This window comes from Lepidochelys olivacea (genome assembly GCF_965140295.1).
Source record: "Lepidochelys olivacea isolate rLepOli2 genome assembly, chromosome: 2".
Lineage (NCBI taxonomy): Eukaryota > Metazoa > Chordata > Testudines > Cheloniidae > Lepidochelys > Lepidochelys olivacea.
The window spans coordinates 97,107,238-97,130,966 of record NC_140412.1 but is presented as its reverse complement, the minus strand read 5'-3'; the positions used below and the strand labels follow the sequence as shown (position 1 = coordinate 97,130,966).

Here is a 23,729-nt window from a genome sequence, read left to right as displayed (position 1 = left end):
CACTCCTTTTCACCCTCTCCTCTCCTTTTCCTAAAAATAGCAGCAAGGCTACTGGAGCAATAAACTGCAAAACTATATGGGAAAGTAAATGTCATAACATTAATTATATCCTCAGTACACTGCTGCAATCTCTCTGAAGGCATCCATGTTACGAGTGGGCTAATTCTGTAATAAGTAAGCTAAATACTTTTAAGACCTTAAAAAAAGGCCTCATGGGCATGCTTTCATAACTATTTAGAAACTTATCCTTAATACAGAGGAACAAGATAATAGGTATTTTAATAAATAGTTAGTTGATTGTTATATTCTCCAGAAAGACACTTATAACGAAGGTTTATGACCATCAACTGGTGTGCTTATAACTATCTATAGAAGTATTTCCCAAATCACAGAAATGACGGGAAGGGACCTTGATTGGTCAACTAGCCCAGTTCCCTGCACTGATGCAGAACTAAATATTATTCAGACCATCCCTGACAGGTGTATGTCTAACCTATTCTTAAAAACCTCCAATGATAGAGATTTCACAACCTCCCTAGGTGAGTTGTTCCAGTCTTAACCACCCCTACAGTTACCAAGTTTTTCCTAATGTCCAACCTAAACCCCCCTTGCTGCAATTGAGCCCATTTCTTTTTGTCTTGTCCTCAGTGGTTAAGAACAATTTATCAACCTCCTTCTTGTAACAGCCTTTTACATACTTGGAGACTAATCATCATGTCCCCCCTCCGTCTTCTCCTCTCCAGACTGAACAAACACAATTTTTTTAAAATTTTGCCTCATAGATTGTGTTTTCTAGTCGCTTAATCGTTTTTGTTGCTCTCATCAGGATTTTATCCAGTTTGTCCATATCTTTCTCAGAGTGTGGTGCTCAGAACTGGGCACAGGACTCTATTTGAGGCCCTATCAGTGCTGAGTAGAGTGGAAGAATTACTTCTTGCATCTTGCTTACTATGTTCCTGCTAATCCATCCCCAGGGGTTGTGGCCAGGTTCTAGACTGGTCACAGGCCTGGGGAGAAGGAGAAGCCCTGTCAGTGGGTGGGGTTGCAGAGCTAGCCCACCTCCCATTCATGCTGCAGCCGTGGCTCCTGTGCTAAAACACACAGCATGGCTCCTGTGAGCAAAAAAACAAAGCATGGTTCAGTTTAAATAATGGGCCATTTCTTATTTTAGCCAAACTGTTTTCTAATTGAAGAACTAAGATACACCAGTCCACCTAGAGAATCACTGGAGAATACACAGTAATGAAGGGAAAAGTCCTACACTGGCCAGAAGGTGGACAATATAATTTAACTAATAGGACTCTTCTATTATGTTATGAAAATCTTTGAGGGCAGTTTGAGGAAATGATTCTTCAGAGTGAGGCACAGAAAAGAACAGATACTTATCCACCATCTGTCAAGTCACCATCAAGTCAGTCATCTGAACTGGAACCTCTACCAAGAAGTAGTGTCTTGAAATGGTGTGAACTGAACTCCATGTAGTTGCCCTGCTGGTTTCAGAAATAGGGACATTTAGTGAATAAGTTCTAATGACTATATGATGCTGACTAGCTCATATCATCTTCTCATACAGCTGGAGACCCATTCTGATAATTTCTGAAAGGATATTGCCTGATCATTACCTCTATCAGAAAAGGCCACAAGTAATTTGGGTGTGTTCCAGAATTACTTTCTTCCACCAAAGTAAGAAGACAATGCTCTTAATACATCAAGTGTGCAAAGTTTAGCTCCCCGCAGGGTTGAGGCTTGGAAAAGAAAACTGGAAGACAAATAAATTTATTCAGATGGAAGTCTGAAGCAACCTTAAGCAGAAACTTGGGGTGAGGCCTGAGAATGACCCTGGCTTTATGAAAACATGAATAAGACCTTTAAGGATTCTTTCCACTGTAGGATGAGAATATACAGTGTAGACTTGACTGTTGGAAATATGCAGCTATAACTGCTAAATGAACGGTTATGGAGCTGGTGGAAAGTCCAGCTTGCTTCAGGACTAGTAAATAGTCCAACACTGCTGAAATAGGTGTTGTCAAGGGGGACAGCTGATTTTGAGATGCCCAAACAGAAAACCTCTTACATCTAGCTTTATAAATCATTTGGACTGAAGCAGAAGCTGACCAGCTTCTTTCAGTGGACATTATGTCTGATTGGTGGGTGGAAGGCTAATTTTTCACTGTTAGGTTCATCAGACAAGACAAGAACTGCCTGCCCATCACTGGGGCTATCATGATTATCAGTCCTGCATCTCACCGCTGTTTCTTCAGAATACTTGTTACCATGGGAATTGGCAGAAAGGCATACATCAATCTTAGCATCCAGGGGATGAGAAAGGCATCTGTCTGTTGATGTAATGCATAGCTGAGGTGCTGTCAGTTTCCTCAGAATGAATTTGTAAAATAACTTTCTTGGCATTTATTAGCCATAATGAAATCCAAACCACTCATTAGCTCATCCACTATCTCAACTACAATGAGTTATTGCTCAAAATCCAGAAGTTCAGTTTTCTCCATTATTGGGCAGATGAACATTCCCCAGTCAATGTTTCCATTTGAGATCAATTAGATGGTTCCCTTTTGGATTCCTTGTTGTCTAGCATTTTATCACATCAGATCTAATCTCTTAGATTTGAGCCAGTGTCCATTATTCTTTTGCATTTCATAGATCCTATTACACACTTAATAGCCAAACGCCAATTATTATTAACTGCCCCGTTCTAAACTAAAGCTGTGGTGCTGCTTCTTTTACCTCCAAGTTTGCCCCTTCAGCTTGCTCTCATACCTGCTTCCCAAAACAGGGTGAGAGGCTTTCACCAGACACTTGTGAGGCTTTCTCCTGGTGAGACTTACATTTAGAGCAATCCTTTTTGTGACTAGATTTTTCACCATAGCAGCATTAAATGAACTGCTTCCCTTTACTTTTGCATTATTACCAATTTCCCTTGGTTTTAGAAACTGAATTTAATACTTGTTTCTAATTGTTCAAAAATGTTGAGCAATATTAGAATCCCCTTTGCCATCATGCATATTAGACACAGACCTGTACTTACAGGACTCAGAGATCAGCTTCCATCTTTCTCACTAGACTGTTTCTGCTTCTGATGATCTACCTATGGAAAGATTCAAATTCTGTGGCACATTCCAGAGCCTGTTGGAGTGCATCTGACCTTCTTTTGCTGATCTTGATCTGCAAGTCTAGCTGAGTGTCTATAAATTGGTCCGTGGCCCATTTATCCTGAAAATCCTCATTGGTATCAGATATGCCAGGAACCGAAGTCTCTTCAAGTTTTCTGCCACTTCAGGTAGGGTCTCTTCTTTACCTCTCAGTTGTGGCCTGATCAGTTCAGATTGATCGCTGACTGCTAACCACATATCTAGAGTTTGTACCAAGTCTGGATGATTGTCTCTTTTCTAGGGAGTCACTTGTGTAGGACTATCAGAGCGGGGCCACTCAAGTTGGCTACTAGAAACACCCCTTTCTGTTTGTCTACCCAGCCACCCATTTCTGCCATGGTGTTGAACTGAGCCAAATAACCCTTCCAGTGAGTTCTCTCCTCCCCTCTTTAAAAAACAAAGATGTAGCTTTTGTCTCAGTTGAGCTGGAACAATCTGATCTCTCCACTCTGGGGTTCTCTGGATTACAAACAAGGTAGAAAAGTGTTGTAAATGTCTTGTTTTCACCCATGTTTTGTGGCTCGCCTAATTCCATAGCCAGATGGCTGACTTTATCTGTGGTTCATGATTCTTTGATTTCCTTCTCAAGGTGATATTTTTCAGCTCTTGGAATCCTTGCTGAGGCTCATTTGTTAGCAAGATCCAAGTTGGATAAAAGAAAAGGAGTACTTGTGGCACCTTAGAGACTAACCAATTTATTTGAGCATGAGCTTTCGTGAGCTACAGCTCACTTCATCGGATGCAACCGATAAAGTGAGCTGTAGCTCACGAAAGCTCATGCTCAAATAAATTGGTTAGTCTCTAAGGTGCCACAAGTACTCCTTTTCTTTTTGCAAAGACAGACTAACACAGCTGTTACTCTGAAAGTTGGATAAAGTTTTCCTGATATCCCCTCTTTCCTGGAAAACCTTCTTATCCTTGACAGGCAGGTTGCTGGTCACCTCTTTGATCTACCTTGCCATCCCAGATTTGGAAGTGTTGGAGCTGGGCTCCCCAACCACTCTGTAGCTGCTGCCCCCCAAAAGACTTCATCTCTGCCTACAGGTTATCTCTCAGCCCTTCCTGGGAAGCTTCCAGCATTTTGCTTTAATTCTTTTGCAGAGCCTCCAGCTCTTGTTTTAGACCTTGTTTCAAATTCTTCAGGGCACCTTTGAGTTCTACAACCATCTCCATTATTTGTTCCACCTTGGCTCAACAGGAGTACCAGCTCACACTTCTCCCCTTGGAAGCTGGATCCTACTCCTAAAACCAGTATTGCCCTCTTGACTTGAGTGGTTAGCAAACATTTGGGGTCTTGTAGGTTGTTTCTGTTAGGAGGAGAAATTGATGATGAAGTCTGGTATTTCTTGGATAGAATTCTGTACATTTACAAATGGAGCTTTGTTTCCCTGAACATAGTAGGAATCACACAGCAGGAAGCAGTTCCTTCCTTACAGTGTCAATCCTCTGTCCAGCCAGCATTCTCCCCAAAGAGCTCTCCTTCTTAGTTTTCTCTGAAGGACATGTTACAAGTGCTTCTTTTCCTGTCTCTTTCTTTCTGCTTCTCTCTGCCTGCTTCTTGGCTGTTTCTGGCAGATAGATACACAGCTGCAAGCAAATCAATCCCCAGCTGTCCTATGCTTGCATTCAGTCTAGTTTTTGTGCAGTGGCATTTGTTGTCAACCCCCAGGATGTTTTCCATTTTATCAGCTACCACTGAATCAAATGACCATTAATTGTTCCTCATTTATCCTGAATTGAAAGCAACCAGCACACTCAGCAGCTGCAAAGACAACCTGTACTACATGACTACACTACGTGGCTTTTAGTGACATGGCTGTTCCGCTACAGCCATTCTGCTAAAAGGCATGCTAAAAGCAGAGAGCTCTTCTGCCAACAAAAAAATTCCATTCCTCATGAGCAGCAGCGGCTTTGTCGGCAGGAGAGTGTTCCTGCTGAAAAAGCGCTGTTCACACCGGCGCTTTTCGTCGGTAAAACTTTTGTCGTTCGGGGTGTGTGTGTTTTTTTTAAACAGCCCGGAATGACAAAAGTTTTGCTGACAAAGTGCCAGTGTAGACAAAGCCTAACTAAGGCCATGACTGCACTAGAAAGCTTTCAGCTGTGCCACTGTAAGCTCTCTAGTATAGTCACTCTAAGTTGATGGGAGAGAGCACTCTTGTTGACTTAATTAATCTACTCCCAATGAGCAGTGGTAGCTATGTCTGAGGAAGAAGCTCTCAAACAGATATAGCGCTGTCCACACCCGTGCTTAGATCAGTGTAACTTATATTGCTCAGGGGGGTGGCTTATTCATACTCCTGAGTGACGTAAGTTATACCGAAATAAGTGGTAGCACAGATATAGCCTAAGAAAAGGCAGATGTTGCAAGAATTCAGCGTCACAGTGATAGGTAGTAAGAAAAGAACTGAGGAATGGTTGGATCTACTCCACCTTTTATGCCCTCGGATGGGAGTGGGGACAGCCCAGATGGACACTGCTGATCTCGTGTTCAGAAAATGCATGAACACCAAGTTATTCACCACATGAATTCTATTTGATACACAGTAACATTTTTTCTCATATATGCGTATATTTGACCAGTGGTCTCTTCGAAATCTCAAATTACTTTTCTTATAAAGGAATATCTTATATACTTATTGGTTCAAATAAATACCAGTCTAAAAGCATTTTAAAGGAAGGTTCATAGTTGTTACAGATATGGCAATTTCCTGCACTATCCTTGAAAAATCTGATTGAATTAAATTTAAGTAGCTTTGGAATCCAATGTATTAAAAATACAAAGTTGATGTATTATTGTGAAATTGTATGTAACTTTCTTTGTGGGGAGACATGACCAGTGTAAACGCTGGGAAGTGTTATGAGCATCAAAGAACTATTTGAAATAGATGTGATGAAATGGTAGTTCTTCAAGTAGTAATCAGTGGCTCAACAGGTAGTGATCAATGGCTCCATGACTAGCTGGCAGCCGGTATCAAACGGAGTGCCCCAAGGGTCCGTCCTGGGGCTGGTTTTGTTCAGTATCTTTATTAATGATCTGGAGGATGGCGTGGATTGCACCCTCAGCAAGTTTGCAGATAACACTAAACTGGGAGGAGAGGTAAATATGCTAGAGGGTAGGGATAAGATACAGAGGGACCTAGACAAATTAGAGGATTGGGCCAAAAGAAATCTGATGAGGTTCAACAAAGACTAGTGCAGAGTCCTGCATTTAGGACGGAAGAATCCCATGCACTGCTACAGACTGTAGACCAAGTGGCTAGGCAGCAGTTCTGCAGAAAAGGACCTAGGGGTTACAGTGGACAAGAAGCTGGATATGAGTCAACGGTGTGCCCTTGTTGCCAAGAAGCTAACGGTATTTTGGGTCATATAAGTAGGAGCATTGCCAGCAGATAGAGGGACGTGTTCCCCTCTATTCAGCATTGGTGAGGCCTCATCTGGAGTACTGTGTCCAGTTTTGGGCCTCACACTAGAAGAAGGATGTGGAAAAATTGGAAAGAGTCCAGCGGAGGGCAACACAAATTATTAGGGGGCTGGAGCACATGACTTATGAGGAGAGGCTGATGGAGCTGGGATTATATAGTCTGCGGAAGAGAAGAATGAGGGGGGGATTTGATAGCTGCTTTCAACTACCTGAAAGGGGGATCCAAAGAGGATGGATCTAGACTGTTCTCAGTGATACCAGATTATAGAACAAGGAGTAATGGTCTCAAGTTGCAGTGGGGGAGGTTTAGGTTGGATATTATGGGAAAAAAAATCACTAGGAGGGTGGTAAAGCACTGGAATGTGTTACCAAGGGAAGTGGTGGAATCTCCTTCCTTAGAGGTTCATAGAATCATAGAATATCAGGGTTGGAAGGGACCTCAGGAGGTCATCTAGTCCAACCCCCTGCTCAAAGCAGGACAAATCCCAACTAAATCATCCCAGCCAGGGCTTTGTCAAGCGTGACCTTAAAAACTTCTAAGGAAGGAGATTCCACCACCTCCCTAGGTAACGCATTCCAGTGTTTCATCACCCTCCTAGTGAAAAAGTTTTTCCTAATATCCAACCTAAACCTCCCCCACTGCAACTTGAGACCATTACTCCTTGTTCTATCATCAGCTACCACTGAGAACAGTCTAGATCCATCCTCTTTGGAACCCCCTTTCAGGTAGTTGAAAGCAGCTATCAAATCCTCCCTCATTCTTCTCTTCCTCAGACTAAACAATCCCAGTTCCCTCAGCCTCTCCTCAAAAGTCATGTGTTCCAGTCCCCTAATCATTTTTGTTGCTGGACGCTTTCCAATTTTTCCACATCCTTCTTGTAGTGTGGGGCTCAAAACTGGACACAGTACTCCAGATGAGGCCTCACCAATATCGAATAGAGGGGAACAATCACGTCCCTCTATTTGCTGGTAATGCCCCTACGTATACATCCAAAAATGCCATTGGTCTCCTTGGCAACAAGGGCACACTGTTGACTCATATCCTCATATTCTCGTCCACTGTAACCCCTAGGTCCTTTTCTGCAGAACTGCTGCCTAACCATTTGGTCCCCTTGTCTGTAGCAGTGCATGGGATTCTTCAGTCCTAAGTGCGGGACTCTGCAATTGTCCTTGCTGAACCTCATCAGATTTCTTTTGGCCCAATCCTCTAATTTGTCTAGGTTCCTCTGTATCCTATCTCTACCCTCCAGCGTATCTACCTCTCCTCCCAGTTTAGTGTCATCTGCAAAGTTTTTAAGGTCAGGTTTGACAAAGCCCTGGCTAGGATGATTTAGTTGGGGATTAGGTCTTGCTTTGAGCAGGGGGTTGGACTAGATGATCTCCTGAGGTCCCTTCGAACCCTATGATTCTATGAACTGGTAACCACAGAAGAAAAACTAACAAACCTGTATGAGGTTTGAAGGACTGATCACCTACCAGAGCTCCAGGCTGGAGTTGGGGTTGTTCTCTGGTAACTTTATTAACAGGCATGTAGGTTCTTTTATTGTTTTTATAAAACGTTTTCTCTGTAATACTCGCACCTTAGGAATAAATGTGTTTGCTTAGAAAGGGCTCTTTGGTAACTTAACCATGGGTAACTATGTTGTTTATAGCATCTGGGGAGAAAGCAAAGCACAGACTCTGGCCTATTTAGGCAGTCTGACTTGCCGTGTCAGCAGGAAACTGAGCAGACTAGAAAAACCCCGGTCAGGATAGAGAGAAATGTGAATCTCTGCCCAAGAGAGGTGATGGATGGGAAGCTGGAAGCCTGAGTGTGGGTGCCATTGGTAGACCACGGAGAGGGAATAGAGATGCACCTGTCCTGAACTGTGACAATAGTGTGGAACGATATTTTAGGAAGATAAGATATAAGCAGTTTGTTGTTCTTTAGAAACCCACACTCCTCCTGGAAAATGAGCTATTGCAGTATTATAGTTTCAAAGAATGAACTATATATGATATTTGAATACTGAACAAGGTAAATTAAATAGGAGTCCAGTAATCTGAAGTTCTGTAAAAGTGAGTTTACATGAAAGAAAGTCTAGTATGGAAATATTTACTATGATTTTGCTTGTCATATTTCAGTTTGAAAAAGTTAATAGCTATAGCAACTATGCAGAAAAATCATTGTCATTGTTATACTTTATGGAATGACTACATCCATCAGAGCCTTTTTTCAAAGAACATGCCATCCATTCAAAAATAAAATTCAGCGATACATTAGGGCCCCTAATCCTGCAAACACTTAACTTTATGCACTACTTGATGCATGTACGAATCCCTTTGACTTGAATAGGAATACTCCTGTGTGTAATGTTACACAGATGCATCAATGTTTCCAGGATCAGTGACTATTTTAAATCTGTGCTGATGGCTGAGAACTTCCTTGAAACAAGTTTGGATCTACTACCAAGTAAAGTCCATACCTTATTTTTTTCCAGTAGTTCACCTTGTGCTGTCTTGAAATCAGAACCCAAGTTACTTGATAGCAGTTTATTTCTCTTATCCAGAAGGTCCTGAATTTCTTTCACCTGGGACTTCCACCTTCTATTCTCTCTTTCCAGACTTTGCTTTTCTGTTTCAAATATCTCTGTCTTTCCCCACTCAAAGGTATTCTCAGACTGTAGTCTCTCCAGCTGAAAAAGAGAACAAAATATTGCTAAAATCTCCTTTTTTCTGGGTGAGGTTAAAGGGTTAGCCAGCCAGCAAACCCTACAGAGGTTTCATGAACACCCTGGAAAAAAGTCAACCTGATACATAATTTAACAGTTTTGCAGGATTCATAAATGTTTTAAAAATGTGAACATGGAAAATAAAAACATACAAGTGAAACTACAGTTCTTCATTTTTCTGTAGTTTTATCTTTACATTCATAAAGCACAAGTCAGACTTCAAAAGGGGCAGTGTTAACACTGTAAATTATTGTTTTTAACTTGTTCCATTCTCTATTGTACATAGATTAATACTCTTAAAAATCAAGAAAAAGGATTTTTTTAAACACAAGACAGAGCCAGTTCTGCACACCATCTCTTTAAAAGTGCCAGAGCCCACTTTTCACCCCATGAGGAAAAAACCCATTTTCCATCATAATTTTATTGTACACTGTTTTTAATTTTAAAGGAATGGAATGAAGTGTTTTGGAACTAAGACAATTAATAATGGATGAACATAAGCAGTTTTTTATTACTGTTACTCAGTTAAGGCTCTGCATGACTTGCAGGATGCTTGTCAAAAAATTGCAGTTGAGTTGTGGACAAACCAGGGAAAATTGTGGAAAAGTAATAATGGACCTTAATATTTGCAGTAATAAAGTGCATTGTTATTTTTACCCAAATTTCTGCTGTCAGCTGACCGGGGCTAAGAGCACGGGTCTGAGGCTTAGATTGGCTGCCCAGGGTTGAAAGAGGGGGCTCCTGCTCTCAGCCCTTGGGTGGCTGGGGATCCCACTACCAGGTACATGCTCAGAGAGGCTCCTGCTGTCAAAATTGCAGTGGAAGCCTAATATTGCAAAATCTGCAATATCGCACGTTATGTAGGGCTTTCTACTCAATGGATTATTTTGTTAGTACTGAGAGCCTGCTGCACTGAGGAGATAATGCTTTAAACACTTGGCTTTACTGGAGAAGTTTTAAATTGTAACTTCAGTACTAGAGCCAACTACCTGGGTAACCAGAGCAACTTGTTTCTTGGGTTAATACTCATTAGTACTGGAATGAGAATGGTCTTTTGCAATCCAACTTAGAACATGCCACGACCTTAAAGTTCAACAGAGTCAGGCTTTTTTGAATGCTGATCGGTGCATTACTAAGGGGAATGAAATTAAGTATCAACAAAAACAACAACAAACATTTTACTAAATGATGGAGAATGAACATCTAAAAAGTGATTTTATTTACTCAAAGACAGGTAGATGGAGGTTATGCCAAGGGTGTACCAAATGCTCTCAAGATTTTAAAGGAAGAGCTGTGATTTTTGTACCAGAAATCAGATAACAGGCACTTATCAAAAGCTCTAAATAGGTTAGAAATGGTCAAAAATGAGAGAATCCAGCAACTTGAACCAAAAAAAGGACAGGAGGAGAATTCCATCAACAGCAGAAAAGTTTTAAATAAAATGATGTGAACTTTGTTACTTGCAGTTTTGTGAAGACCAGAACCAATTATTTGATAAAATTATATGGTCTGACAACTGTGAAAGGCTATAAGGCATCACTAGCTTTTACTGCAGAAAAAGGCCGTACAAGCCAGCAAGGATTTAGAAAGAAATCAGACAGTCTTATTTTAGATTTACTTTTCGCAGGCACAGCCTAGTTTTATTTTAAAATCCCTATGTGGAAAACATAAAAAACAATCATATTCAAGGAGAATGGTGTAGTAGATGAAGGCATTCACAGCATCAGAGACAGAATAATTCAGAAACTTTTAGTTTCAGAAATGGTGTTACTTGGGTAAATCAAATTACAGGCTTGTTTGTCCCCCGCCCCAAAATCATTAGTAACTATACAAGCAAATTAAGATTAGAGCAGAATTAATCACGGGTTATATAGTTTTTCCATTTCTAGTTCACAGACGCCTCAATCCTACTAAGACTTATAAATATGATTAGTAGTCTACTCTACTGTGGGACTACTCACAGGTCAGTAGTAAAAATGTCATTATCTTCTGTCTGAAAATGTACATACAGCACTAAACCCACCATATCAGCTGGTATTATTTAACCATTTCTTGCAACTAAACCCAAACTCCATTCCCTTGTGGAATTTCCTTGAAATTAATGACAGGTTTCAGAGTAACAGCCGTGTTAGTCTGTATTCGCAAAAAGAAAAGGAGGACTTGTGGCACCTTAGAGACTAACCAATTTATTTGAGCATAAGCTTTCGTGAGCTACAGCTCACTTCATCTGTATTTTCCACAGTATGCATCCGATGAAGTGAGCTGTAGCTCACGAAAACTTATGCTCAAATAAATTGGTTAGTCTCTAAGGTGCCACAAGTCCTCCTTTTCTTTTTTCTTGAAATTAATGGGCATCCAGACAATCACAAGGGTCAGCCCACCTGGTGCAACTACAGGATCTGGGCCTATCTCTGTAGTCTCCACAGAGATCCCCGAGATTAAATGGGCACTGATCAATGTCTCCTTTGTAGAAAGAGACCCTCCATTCCAGGGCATGGGGCTTTGCTTGGGCATTGTGGACCAACTTGTACTGTGACTCCCTATCCGATGTCACTTCTGTAGCTAAATAGTGCACCTTTATCAGAACTAGAGTCACCTTGAAAAAAAAAAAAGGTTTAAACTATTAAAAAAAAATTAGGGTGTCAACATCATGCTATGGGTTCCACAGACGTGGAAAGAACTGGAACTGAACAGACAGCTAGGAATGGTCAAAGATTCATTGTAGTGTTAAAGAACTTCTCATGAGACACAGAGTAAAACCAGATCAGGGAGCACCGGTACAGAATTGTGCAGTTTTACATTCAATTGACTCCTTGTCTTTTTCCCTGTTAACCCTATTAGGGCTGTATTAGGAGTCAGCAGCATATTTGCCCCTTGGGGTATGTCTACACAGCAAAGAAAAAAACAGTGGCTGGCCCATACCAGCTGACTTGGGCTCACAGGGCTTGGGCTGTTACACTGCTGTTGTAGACTTATGGGCTTGGGATGGAGCCCTGAGCTCTGGGACCCTCCCACCTCACAGGGTCCTATAGCCCAGGCTCCAGCCTGACCTCACCGTCTACACAGCATTGAAACAGTCCAAGCCCTGCAAGCCCGAGTCAGCTGGCACAGGCCAGCCAGAGGTGTCTAGCTGCTGTGTAAAATATCCAAAATGACAATCATGGGTTCACAGGTAAACAGATATATATATTTAGTGGGGGTAATATGACAGAAATTGAAATGTTTATTTTATAAAAGCTTCCCTCAAAAACTGGGGCCTATCCTTCTGACCTGGCTACAATCCAATATCTGGGTCAGATAGTCAAAAGAGTAGTAAGTCTAAGTACTGCTTGTGCTGAACTAAAGATAGACCAGTCTTTGCTAATGTTCCTCATATCCAAAAGCAGACATTATCAATGAGTCATTCTGGTGATCTCACTTGTATTTTAGTTGCCCTATTTAATGACATTTTACACCCTTAGGGTGTGTGCTCAAGTTACGGGCACAAGATTGGATTTGTAACTCAAGGGAAGAAGATGCCAGGAGAGAGATGAAAGAACAGGCAAGTCAATTTATAAACCACTGATAGAGCCATGTATCAAAATGAGATTAGGCAAATGAGAAAGGAAAATATCAACAATCTTTGCCTTACTAAACAAAAGTCTATTATGATTCTCAAAAGGAGAATGGATCTGTGTTCTTGATTAGCCAAAAGGCAAAGAATTTACAGTAGTAATCTTTAGGCTTTTGGTAAACTTCTAATATAACATCCTTTCCCTGACTCCTTGTCCTCCAAGTGCCTCCTGCAGAAACTTAACTTCGCAATAAAAGGTGAAAATTCCAAGAATTTTCCTTTCTTTTGGGTTTCAATAAATTGCCCCTACATTACATTGTACAGTTACAATGAATTTTAAAGGATGGTGAAAGGGCTTCTTGAAAATCTAGTAAGAACAGAATCATAGGTTTCTGGCTATTTGTTCCGGTAACAAATTAACATTTGCCTACAATGATCTCAATGTTTTTTGACTGATGACTGAACGGTTTTGGCCAATATTTTTTACCACAAAAACAAACAATTTAGGGGAAAGAAGTTTTAAACCAGTGCTTCAGGCCCTTACCTGGGATATGGGAGGCCTGGATTCAATCCCCCCCTTCTGTCTGATGTGGAACAGAGATTTGAACGTGAATGTCCCACAAACCAACGGAATGCCCTAGCCACTGATATATTGTATGATCTGGTGGGGCAGTCAGTCAGTCTCTGTGTATAAATAATTAAGTCATTGCAGCAGGGTTTTGAGCTTGGAGCTGCCTCTTACATCGTAGGTGAGTGCCATAACAACCAGGCTACAGAGTCAGTCATTTTCACTCATTCTCTCTCTAGCCCAATGACTATTTATTGTCATTATGAATGACTATGAATTGCCAGTATGATCCAAAATTGATTTTTTTTTAATTTGCCAACTTTTTGCAATTTTAGAATTCCGTTTGACCTAACTCATTTTTTTCTGAACTCCGGGAAAACTGAAAAATCAGTGAATCTACTAGCTCTACTTTGGCCCCATAGTTTAGGAAGCAGCTATTCAGGTGGCAAAGAGAACCAGCAAAGACTTTTGAGAACTACTGTTGGAAATAGGTGGGCTGCCCATGCCCAGAAGTTATTCTGAGGATGACTAGACAAACCCAAATATATTCGGCAATGCCTGCAGAAGAAATCTACAGGCTGCTTTCCCTTATAGGATTTTTCATGGATATGTTTTCAGTTTCTGGATCTGAATCAACCTAAACAAAATATCCAAAATAAAACCATGAGCTAAGGAACAAGCCTACTGGGGGGAAATTTGTGGATTGAAAAGCCATGGGAAACAAATATACAGGCAAGGAGATTAGTCGAATGCATGTGAATTAAAGCTGGTGTTCACATGTCTTTTGACCTAACCACTGAAGTTGGTGTTAACCTACTGCAGGGATTATGGAATGAGTACAGTTAGTCTATTGAAGCGTGAGATCACTTTTTTGCTTTTGATTGGGGTCTGTTAAAGCCATATCAATAAAGAAAATCTTCAGTATCCCTTTTCTCAATATCATCTTTCCCAATTCCCAGATTTTTGCTGGAAAAATAAAGCGTTTAGCACCCCATTCTTTAGATAAACTTATGGGATGCCAAATCTGTCATTCTTCTCCAACCAGCTGCAGACACTAAAATGTTAGTCTTGAGGGAAAACCATATAGCATTACTATGGGCTAGATGTTAGAATAATGTAACCTCTACCAAAAACTGAGTTTCTCACACAGGACTTGGGTTCAAACACAGTGCTGATGTTAAAGTGCTGTACCCTGAGGAAGTATAAAGCCCTGCAAGTAATAACATAGTTAAGTCAAAAAGCAAACCAAAATTACTTCCAATGATTTCAGTGTCTCGACCACCATGATGAATCCACATTTGGTTGCTCTGTTTGACTACGCAGCCAATAATAAGGCTATTACTTTATACATTGAGATTTCTTGACCATGAAGAGTACTGTATACATTAACATCTTTCCTACTCAATTGGCTTAAGATGCTTTTTGAGCAAAGCTCATAAACCTTAAATCTCTGTAAGCCTTCACAGGTGGAGTTCATGCATACCATTATTTATAAGAATATATTTTGTTTCAAGAAACATACAAAATACTCAAATGGTTTTTGCACTGCACATCTATCATGTAAATTCAAGGATTCTCACACTTAAGTACCTTAAAAGGTGCTATTAGAAATCTGATATTCTTGCCTACATATTCCCCCCCCCTCCCCGACACACACAAATCTATTCTAATGGTAAGATGAGCCCTAAATCCAAAGCTTCTCTACTCAATAGGCTACACTATAATCCATGAACTCCCCAATTTGGGGCTTCAAAATACCAAATCCAAATGTTTCCAAATTCAACTCTGTTCCAATTCTTCTGTAACAGTGATAGTTCTCTCTCCTGCCATCCATCTCCACCCTCTGACAAACAGGGGCTAGGGACACCATTCCTTACCCATCCTAGCTAATAGCCATTAATAGACTTAGCCTCCATGAATTTATCCAGTTCTCTTTTAAACCCTGTTATAGTGCTAGCCTTCACAACCTCCTCCGGAAAGGAGTTGTGTACTCTGATACAAACTCAAATCTTGATCAGAAGTTTAGGTTTGAGGCCATCTCTAGGGATATTCTACTAGATTATTAAAGGATCACAAAAAGCCACGCAACACTTGAGAAATATTGATTGTCATACCACAAAAAAGCAACACAGTTCATTGAACAATTTGAAAAAAAATTTGATCCTTGCACTTGAAGACTACAAAGAGGAGAGCTCCTCTTCAGACCCTGATGGAGGCACATTTAAATGACACTCATATGTGGACATGTTTTTCAAGAGTTCAGCATCCACAATCAGGGTGGATCAGATTTTTAACCCATCTTAGTTCCCATTTAGGCACCAAAATGAGTTGACTAGATATTTCACAGTGATGTGGAATGTTTTGAAATTCAGGTTTCAACTATGAGTACAGAGTACTTGAAAATGTAGTCCATAATATTTAAAGCCTTTTGTTACACAGCTATAGCTGTTTTATGAGCAATAATAACATTACATCTAAACACTGGTCATCAAAACAAATAGGAATCCAGGCCTAGAGGGAGTTCAGACAAATATGCTACCTCATGAAAGGATGTATATGAAAAAGGAGATAACTGAAATTAACACTTGCACTGGGATTCAGTGCGACATGAACGGCTCATGCAAATCATAATGCAGTTAGCTGTGTGAACTCTGTTTCCCCCTAAAAAGGAAAACTTGCTTGTTCTATGCATAGATGTGAAAAGCCTGACAACTTAGTCTGACCTAGGAAACTCCCTTCCCAAATCGAACCTTCTCTCCACAAAACTCACTCAACTCTCAGAAAAACACAGGATTGTAGCTTGCCACACTTCTCCCCTTCTGCCATATGTATACTGGTACCCTTGTTAGAGCTTAAAATTAGAGCTGAACTGCTCCTCCACATGTATAGTTTTCAGGGGACTAACAAAGGAAACCCATTTCCCACCTCCATAGAAAACGTCTTAAAGGAGGAGCAGAAGCCCAACTGCTCAACAGCAATGGGACTAACAGTGCTCCTCCACTGCTTCTTTAAAGTCTATTTACCAGGTTGAGGTGCCACAGAATACAACAATCCAATTGGAAACCCCTGATCTGGGGTCTTCCTTTTAGCTTAGCATAAAAACAAGATACAGTAAATTGCCGGTACCATGTAGTAACCAAAAATAGCACAGTAATCTGAAATAATGGCCCAAAGCATTGCAACACTGCAAAAAGCCTGTAGTGTTTTGGATTACTACTACAGAACATGGTAGTATTTCTTATTAAGGGTGGAGCAGGTGGCAGGACTAGAGAAGGATTCTCCAGAACTGTTGATGCTAAGCAGGTCAGGGGACCTCTCACCTGAATGTTTTCAGCAGAAGTATGAAAGAAAGTGGGATTTCTTTGCTGACCTCTCAAGACCCTAGATCGTGGATAGAGAGCTAGTCAGTCACGTCATGAAACACTGAGGATAGATTGGTTGGCCTTTCCCAGTGCTGAAAAAAAGGATTACAGGATGTCAGGAGCCAATCCTGTAGGATGTAGGAGAGCTAATCACATGAATTAAGAGCCATCTAAACCTCTGTCAAATGAATTTAATCCACATGAAGCAAGAAAGCTGGGCATCCCATAACTCTAGTTACAGTCTGAGATTGCTCTAATTGTCTGAATGAAATTCAAAGAAATTGTCATGCCTAGGTCTGAAGTTATGAAAATTTAAGTATCATCTGCTAACTAAAAACCCAAAGGCATCTTGCTTTTTAAAATAAATATTTATCAAGAAAATTTCAGTGAGAACTACAATACATGCACATAGATGACTTGGAATCCAAGATGACCCTAAGGTTATGTGCACACTGCAATTAGACATCTGCAGCTGGCCCATTCCAGCTGACTTGGGCTTGTGGGGCTTTGGCTAAGGGGCTGTGATGTAGATATTTGAGACTGGACTGAAGCCAGAGCTCTGGAAACCTCCCACATTGCAGGGTCCTGGAACCCGTGCTCCAGCCCGAACCTGAATGTCTACACCGCAATGAAACAGCCCCTTAGCTCCAGCCCCAGGAACCTGAGTCAGCTGGCACAGGCTAACCATAGGTTTTTAATTGCATTGTAGACATACACTCAGAGTCCTAACAGAACCATCTGCCTAAAAAGCTGACTCAAACTCCAAGAGAGCAAATTCATATTTCTGTACTGATGTCTTACGCTAATCAATTCATCCTTGGTTGGATTCAAGTAGAGCAAGTTACAAAGCCATCCAAGACTGAATTTGAGTCAAACAGACAGAAAGGAGACTACCAAGTGAAGCTCTGATCTATAAAATATATTTAATTATTATCTGCACTTCTGTGAAATCTCAATTCATAGCTGCTATGTTGACAAACTTCACATTGTGCTCCTATTATGTGTTATTGATTAACGCAACAAGGTCTTTGTTAAAAGGCTACCAGACATCGATTTGTGGATCTGCCAATATGAAATTTGTACATTGCTAGTCACCTTTCTTGCTATACAAAACAAAAACAACAGCACCTAAGATTTTTTTTCAAGTTGTGATAATACTTTTTATTTATTTTATACACCTAATACCTGAAGGCCTCTAGATACCATCACAAAGAGACACTAAAATATAATCTATCATTGACAGGTAATTGGGTAACATTCAACGTATTACTAATAAATCATAACCCTAGCTCCTCCAAATTTCAATACTACTCATTCTTCCAAGTAACCTTCAGAGCGCTGGGAAATCTTTACTGGCTTTTTGTTCTATTGGATTATTCCAACACAATAAAAAGGAATCCCTGGCACCTATTTTATATGCCATCTTCCACGCAACAGTCTCGAAGTTGTATTTAAGAATGAATCCTGACAATCCTGTGAGCTAGATTGGCATTAACCTAATTTTACAGATGGGGCAAATGAAGCAGAGAGAAATTAAATGGCTTCCTCAACTCTGTGACTCAGCTGGGAATAGGAATAAAATTTCTACCTCCCAATCTTGTGGTCTGATCATAAGACTTTTCCTTTCCACTTAAAAACAAAATTAAAAGCAATGCTGAAGGAGATAGGACACATTTATATGAAAGTAATGTATGTATTACCAAGGGTACTTTTGATACAAAATCATTTCTTATTCATAGTATAAGTAATACAGATATTTACAAGTCCCCAAAGAGAGAGTTACTAGTAGCATTATTTTTCTACATTAATTGTTCCAGTGTAAAAATAGTCTTACATTTGAAACAGAGGAGCACAACGTTTATCTTCTTACAAAGCGGAAGATAGGAAGTATGGTTATGTTAAAGGAGATAGATAGGTGTAGTCATCTATACAAGCATAAAGTAAAAAATGTCAATAACATTGGTGATATGCACAAGTTTTTGTCTTTCTGTTTTTTTGAATTGGGCATTTTAAAAATACTTCAGTTTATGGCTGTGCTTATGAATGCATGTTCTGTATTTAATTTACAGATACCAGCATATTTATTTGTAATCAGGTTTGATTAATAACAAACTGGAAAGGCAGTTTTAATTTAAAATTATCAATAGAAGAGGGTTAATACTCCATAGGTAACGTGTGTTATTTAAATAAATCATACTGTAATAACAGAACTCTCTGAAAAGGCTTTCCCCACTGTCTCAATGTCCTGGATTGGAATATTGTGGGTATGAGGAGGCACAGAGGACTTACTGATGTGCTACCTAGTTCTGGGGAAAGCTGCTAAAATGAAAGCTGTAAGAAAAACTGTCTGGCTACTTACTTGTACTTACATTTGGCGATGAGGTAGGTCAGTCCCACTTGTACCAAACAGCTCTTCATCTCTGCTTATGGTTCACACAGCAGTACCAGATCAAAACAAGTTCATGTGATATCAGCACTATCATTTACTATCAACTCCAGTTCTCTGACTAGCTGGGTGAATCTGCAGCACTGCAGATGTCATGGTACCACATGGTTCTATACATTCCTGTATGCTTTTTCTTAAGGAATCAACCCATATAAATTCAGCTATTTATCTTATAAATTAGTTTCACCTATTGGACCAGACATGGAATTAAAACATACCATAATGTCTAACTGATACCTCATAACAGTAGTAATGTATTGCTGCTTAAATGCTATCAAAGAGAGACCTGGGCATGCTATGTTAGCAATTAATTACATTTTAGTATGTAGTAAATAGAAGTACTGAACAGTAGGGATACAAATTAGTTTCAGAGATCTCTATTCATTAGCATTCTACACAGAGATGATTCTGAAGATGCAGTGTTATATTATCCCCCTCTTCAAATACAAAATAAAGAAGTCCACATTGGAAAAGCATCATTCGAGAATGCTTTTTTTTTTTTTTTAAATTCACTACCACCCTCAAGCCCTCCTTGCTATGTCCTTTCTCGACCCCTGTGGATCAAAACTATCATTTCACTTCTCAGTTATTGCAACCTCCTTCCTTCCTCTTTGGCCTTGACAAATGCAATCTTGCCTCACTGATATACCCTCAGAACACTGCTAAAAAGGTCATTTTCTTAGACTGTCACTCTGACCATGTCACCCCCTGCATGGGCTGCCCCTTTATACTATCAAACATAATCTGCTTGTATTTGCCTTCAAGGCCCTTCATGGGCAATCCCCACCCTACCTGCATCTCTCATTCACTACTGAGCTGTTAATACTCACCTCCAGTCAGCCCATGATGCCAGTATCCACTTACTACTTGTTAATTTTTCAAACACTTTGTGCTTTCTCCCATGCTGCCCCGCATGCTTGGAAGATGCTCCCCGTAAACCTCTGCAAAACTACCTCACTATCCACCTTCAACCATTCCCCATAATCCTCCTCAAAACTCTCCTTTGTTGTGTGGTGCCTACAAAAACTTAACAGTTAGACTGCCAGTGTTCAGAGACAAGTATCTATCATGATGACCACTATTTTTGCATTGCTTCCTTGTACTCCCTCATTCTGTGTATTTATAGCCATCTTTTGTCTCTTGTCATATTCAGATTGAAACTTCCGTGGAGTGGGGACTATCTTTTTGTTCTGTGTTTTTATAACACTTAAAATAGTAAGGCCCTGGTCCATGACTGGGGCTTCTGGATGCCATGATAAAACAAATAATATATAATACTGAAAAAAATATGGTATTTATATTCTTAGTGAAAGCTTCAAGTAAAATATTTGCAAACACACCCTCATTCACCTTTTGATCCTAGCATCTGCACCATTAATGGTACATTTTGAAAATAGATAGGTAAACCATGGAGTTAAGCAAAAATCAGAAAGTCAAATTAAGTTAAGAAGAGCAAACCAAATCTGAAATACTTCATAATCCCTTTCATATCTCTTTGGGTTGAAAATCTTGTAAGATTATGCTCTGTCATAAAGCATCCAGGACTGCTGGGTTTCAAACCAGCAGTAAGTGCCATAAAAACAGCCTCTCTAATTCAGTGCTTCATTTTCCAGGGAAAATTAAATGCAGTGGCCCCGACAATTTTAAAAGTTAACCAAAACTGACCTGAAATCCAGGAAAAGGTTCAGGTTTAGAGTTAGTTTTGGACAAAGATTTTGAGTTGTTCTTATTTTATCTGAACAAAGTCACCAAATTCCTGTTTTCCTCTTGTGAGCTACATTTGTTCTGGGGAAAAGGGAAAGATCATATATCTGAGGCAACTGTCTTAAAAAAACAGTACTCATGCCATGGGCCTCTTCAGATTGGCTCTTTACTAATTTCAGTGAGAGAAGTATGCTCCACTTTACTCCCCTAATCCTCTCATTTCGATGGCAGGGCCTGTCCCTAGAGCATCCCTTGGGGCAATGTTTCTCAACCTTTTTGATAACAGGAACTGGTTTGCTGCCTTCCTAACCAGGCTTAGTCCATGGCTTAGGACACACCTGATTTGTGTGAGCCTGCACGCAGCCACCTGGGACTGAAAACACAGCCAAGGATGGGGTGTGGTGCAGATCTATCATGGCTACACCTCCTTTCTGTTACACAAAGGGGGAGAAAGGAGTGTTATGGGAATCATATCAAATGTACATAAGTGGACGGTGAGCTTTGTACTGGGATGATCCTCCTTGCACCAGTTAAATGGACTTTAGCGCTAAACAGCGCTAGCAGTGCTGCATAGGGAAGATGTACCATAAAAAACAACAGCATTTAGATGATGTTTTTGAAGTGCTCCATTGGAATACTTTTCCATATATGGAAAAAATATTTTCCCCTAGTTTTCCAGAGGATTTTCCATGGAAGGAGATATGTCATTGCAAGTGTTTAGAATAACAATACATTAGAGTGTCTGAGCCCTGGTCTACACTATGAGTTTAGGTCGAATTTAGCAGCGTTAGGTCGATTTAACCCTGCACCTGTCCACACAACCAAGCCTGTTTTGTTGACTTAAAGGGCTCTTAAAATAGATTTCTGTACTCCTCCCTGGAGAGGGGAGTAGCGCTAAAATCGACCTCGCTGGGTCGACTTTGGGGTAGTCGGGATGCAATTCGACGGTATTGGCCTCCGGGAGCTATCCCAGAGTGCTCCATTGTGACCGCTCTGGACAGCACTCTCAACTCAGATGCACTGGCCAGGTAGACAGGAAAAGCCCCAGGAACTTTTTAATTTCATTTCCTGTTTGGCCAGCGTGGCGAGCTGATCGGCACAGGTGACCATGCAGAGTTCATCAGCACGGGTGACCATGGAGTCCCAGAATCACAAAAGAGCTCCAGCATGGACCGAACGGGAGGTACTGAATCTGATCGCTGCATGGGGAGAGGTTTCAGAGTGGTAGCCGTGTTAGTCTGTATCAGCAAAACCAACAAGGAGTCCTTGTGGCACCTTAGAGACTAACAAATTTATTTGGGATTAAGCTTTTGTGGGCTAGAACCCACTTCATCGGATACATGGAGTGAAAATACAGGAGCAGGTACAAATACATGAAAGGATGTATTGCTTTACCAAGTGTGAGGTCAGTCTAAAGGGGTTGCTTTACCAAGTATGAGGTCAGTCTAAAGAGATAATTCACTTAACAGCAGGATACCAAGGGAGGAAAAATAACTTTTGAAGTGGTAATGAGAGTGGTCCATTTCAGACAGTTGACAAGAAGGTGTGAGTAACAGTAGGGACAAATTAGTATTGGGGAAATTAAATTTACGTTTTGTAATGACCCAACCACTCCCAGTCACTATTCAGGCCTAATCTGATGGTATCCAGTTTGCAAATTAATTCCAGTTCTGCAGCTTCATGTTGGAGTCTGTTTTTGAAGTTTTTTTTGTTGAAGAATTTCCACTTTTAGGTCTGTTATTGAGTGACCAGAGAGATTGAAGTGTTATCCTACTGGTCTTTGAATGTTATGATTCCTGATGTCAGATTTGTGTCCATTTATTTTTTTTGCGTAGAGACTGTCCAGTTTGGCCAATGCACATGGCAGAGGGGCATTGCTGGCACATGATGGCATACATCACATTGGTAGATGTGCAGGTGAATGAGCCCTTGATGGTGTGGCTGATGTGGTTAGGTCCTATGATGGTGTCCCTGGAATAGATATGTGGACAGAGTTGGCACTGGGGTTTGTAGCAGGGTTTGGTTCCTGGGTTGGTGTTTTTGTTGTGTGGTGCGTAGTTGCTGGTGAGTATTTGCCTCAGATTGGGGGGCTGTCTGTAAGCGAGGACTGGTCTGTCTCCGAAGGTCTGTGAGAGTAAGGGATCGTCCTTCAGGACAGGTTGTAGACCCTTGATGATGCGCTGGAGAGGTTTTAGTTGAGGGCTGTAGGTGACGGCTAGTGGCGTTCTATTATTTTCTTTGTTGGGCCTGTCTTGTAGTAGGTGACTTCTTGGTGCCCTTCTGGCTCTGTCAATCTGTTTCTTCACTTCAGCAGGTGGGTATGTAGTTTTATGAATGCTTGATAGAGACTTTGTAGCTGTTTGTCTCTGTCTGAGGGATTGGAGCAAATGAAGTTGTATCTTAACTCCGTTCCAAAAGACGAAATGCCAATATATTTGCCAAAATCTCCAAGGGCATGATGGACAGAGGCAACAGGGACAAATAGCAGTGCTGCGTGAAAGTTAAGGCGCTGAGGCAAGCCTACCAAAAACCAAAGAATGCAAACTGTTGCTCCAGGACAGAGCCCCATACATGCCGCTTCTATGATGAGCTGCATGCAATTCTAGGGGGAGCCCCTACCACTTCCCCACCACTGTCCGTGGACACCTGCAAAGGGGGAGTCTCATGCAACAGAGATGAGGATTTTGTGGGTGAGGAAGATGAGGAGGAGGAGGAGGAAGAGGTTGAAAACAGCACATAGCAGGCAAGCGGAGAATCCCTTCTCCCCGGTAGCCAGGAACTGTTTATCACCCTGGAG

The 23,729-nt window shown here is 40.8% G+C and overlaps 1 protein-coding gene across 1 annotated transcript in view; it reads right to left on the bottom strand.

Annotated features, from left to right (window-relative positions):
* The window catches only part of CCDC102B (coiled-coil domain containing 102B), a 326,339-nt gene that overhangs the window by 236,336 nt on the left and 66,274 nt on the right, over nucleotides 1–23,729 (bottom strand). Inside the window, exon 6 of the mRNA XM_084622012.1 lies at nucleotides 9,054–9,263. Within this exon, the coding sequence (XP_084478138.1) occupies nucleotides 9,054–9,263 (210 nt within the window). The remainder of the gene's footprint in view (nucleotides 1–9,053; nucleotides 9,264–23,729) is intronic.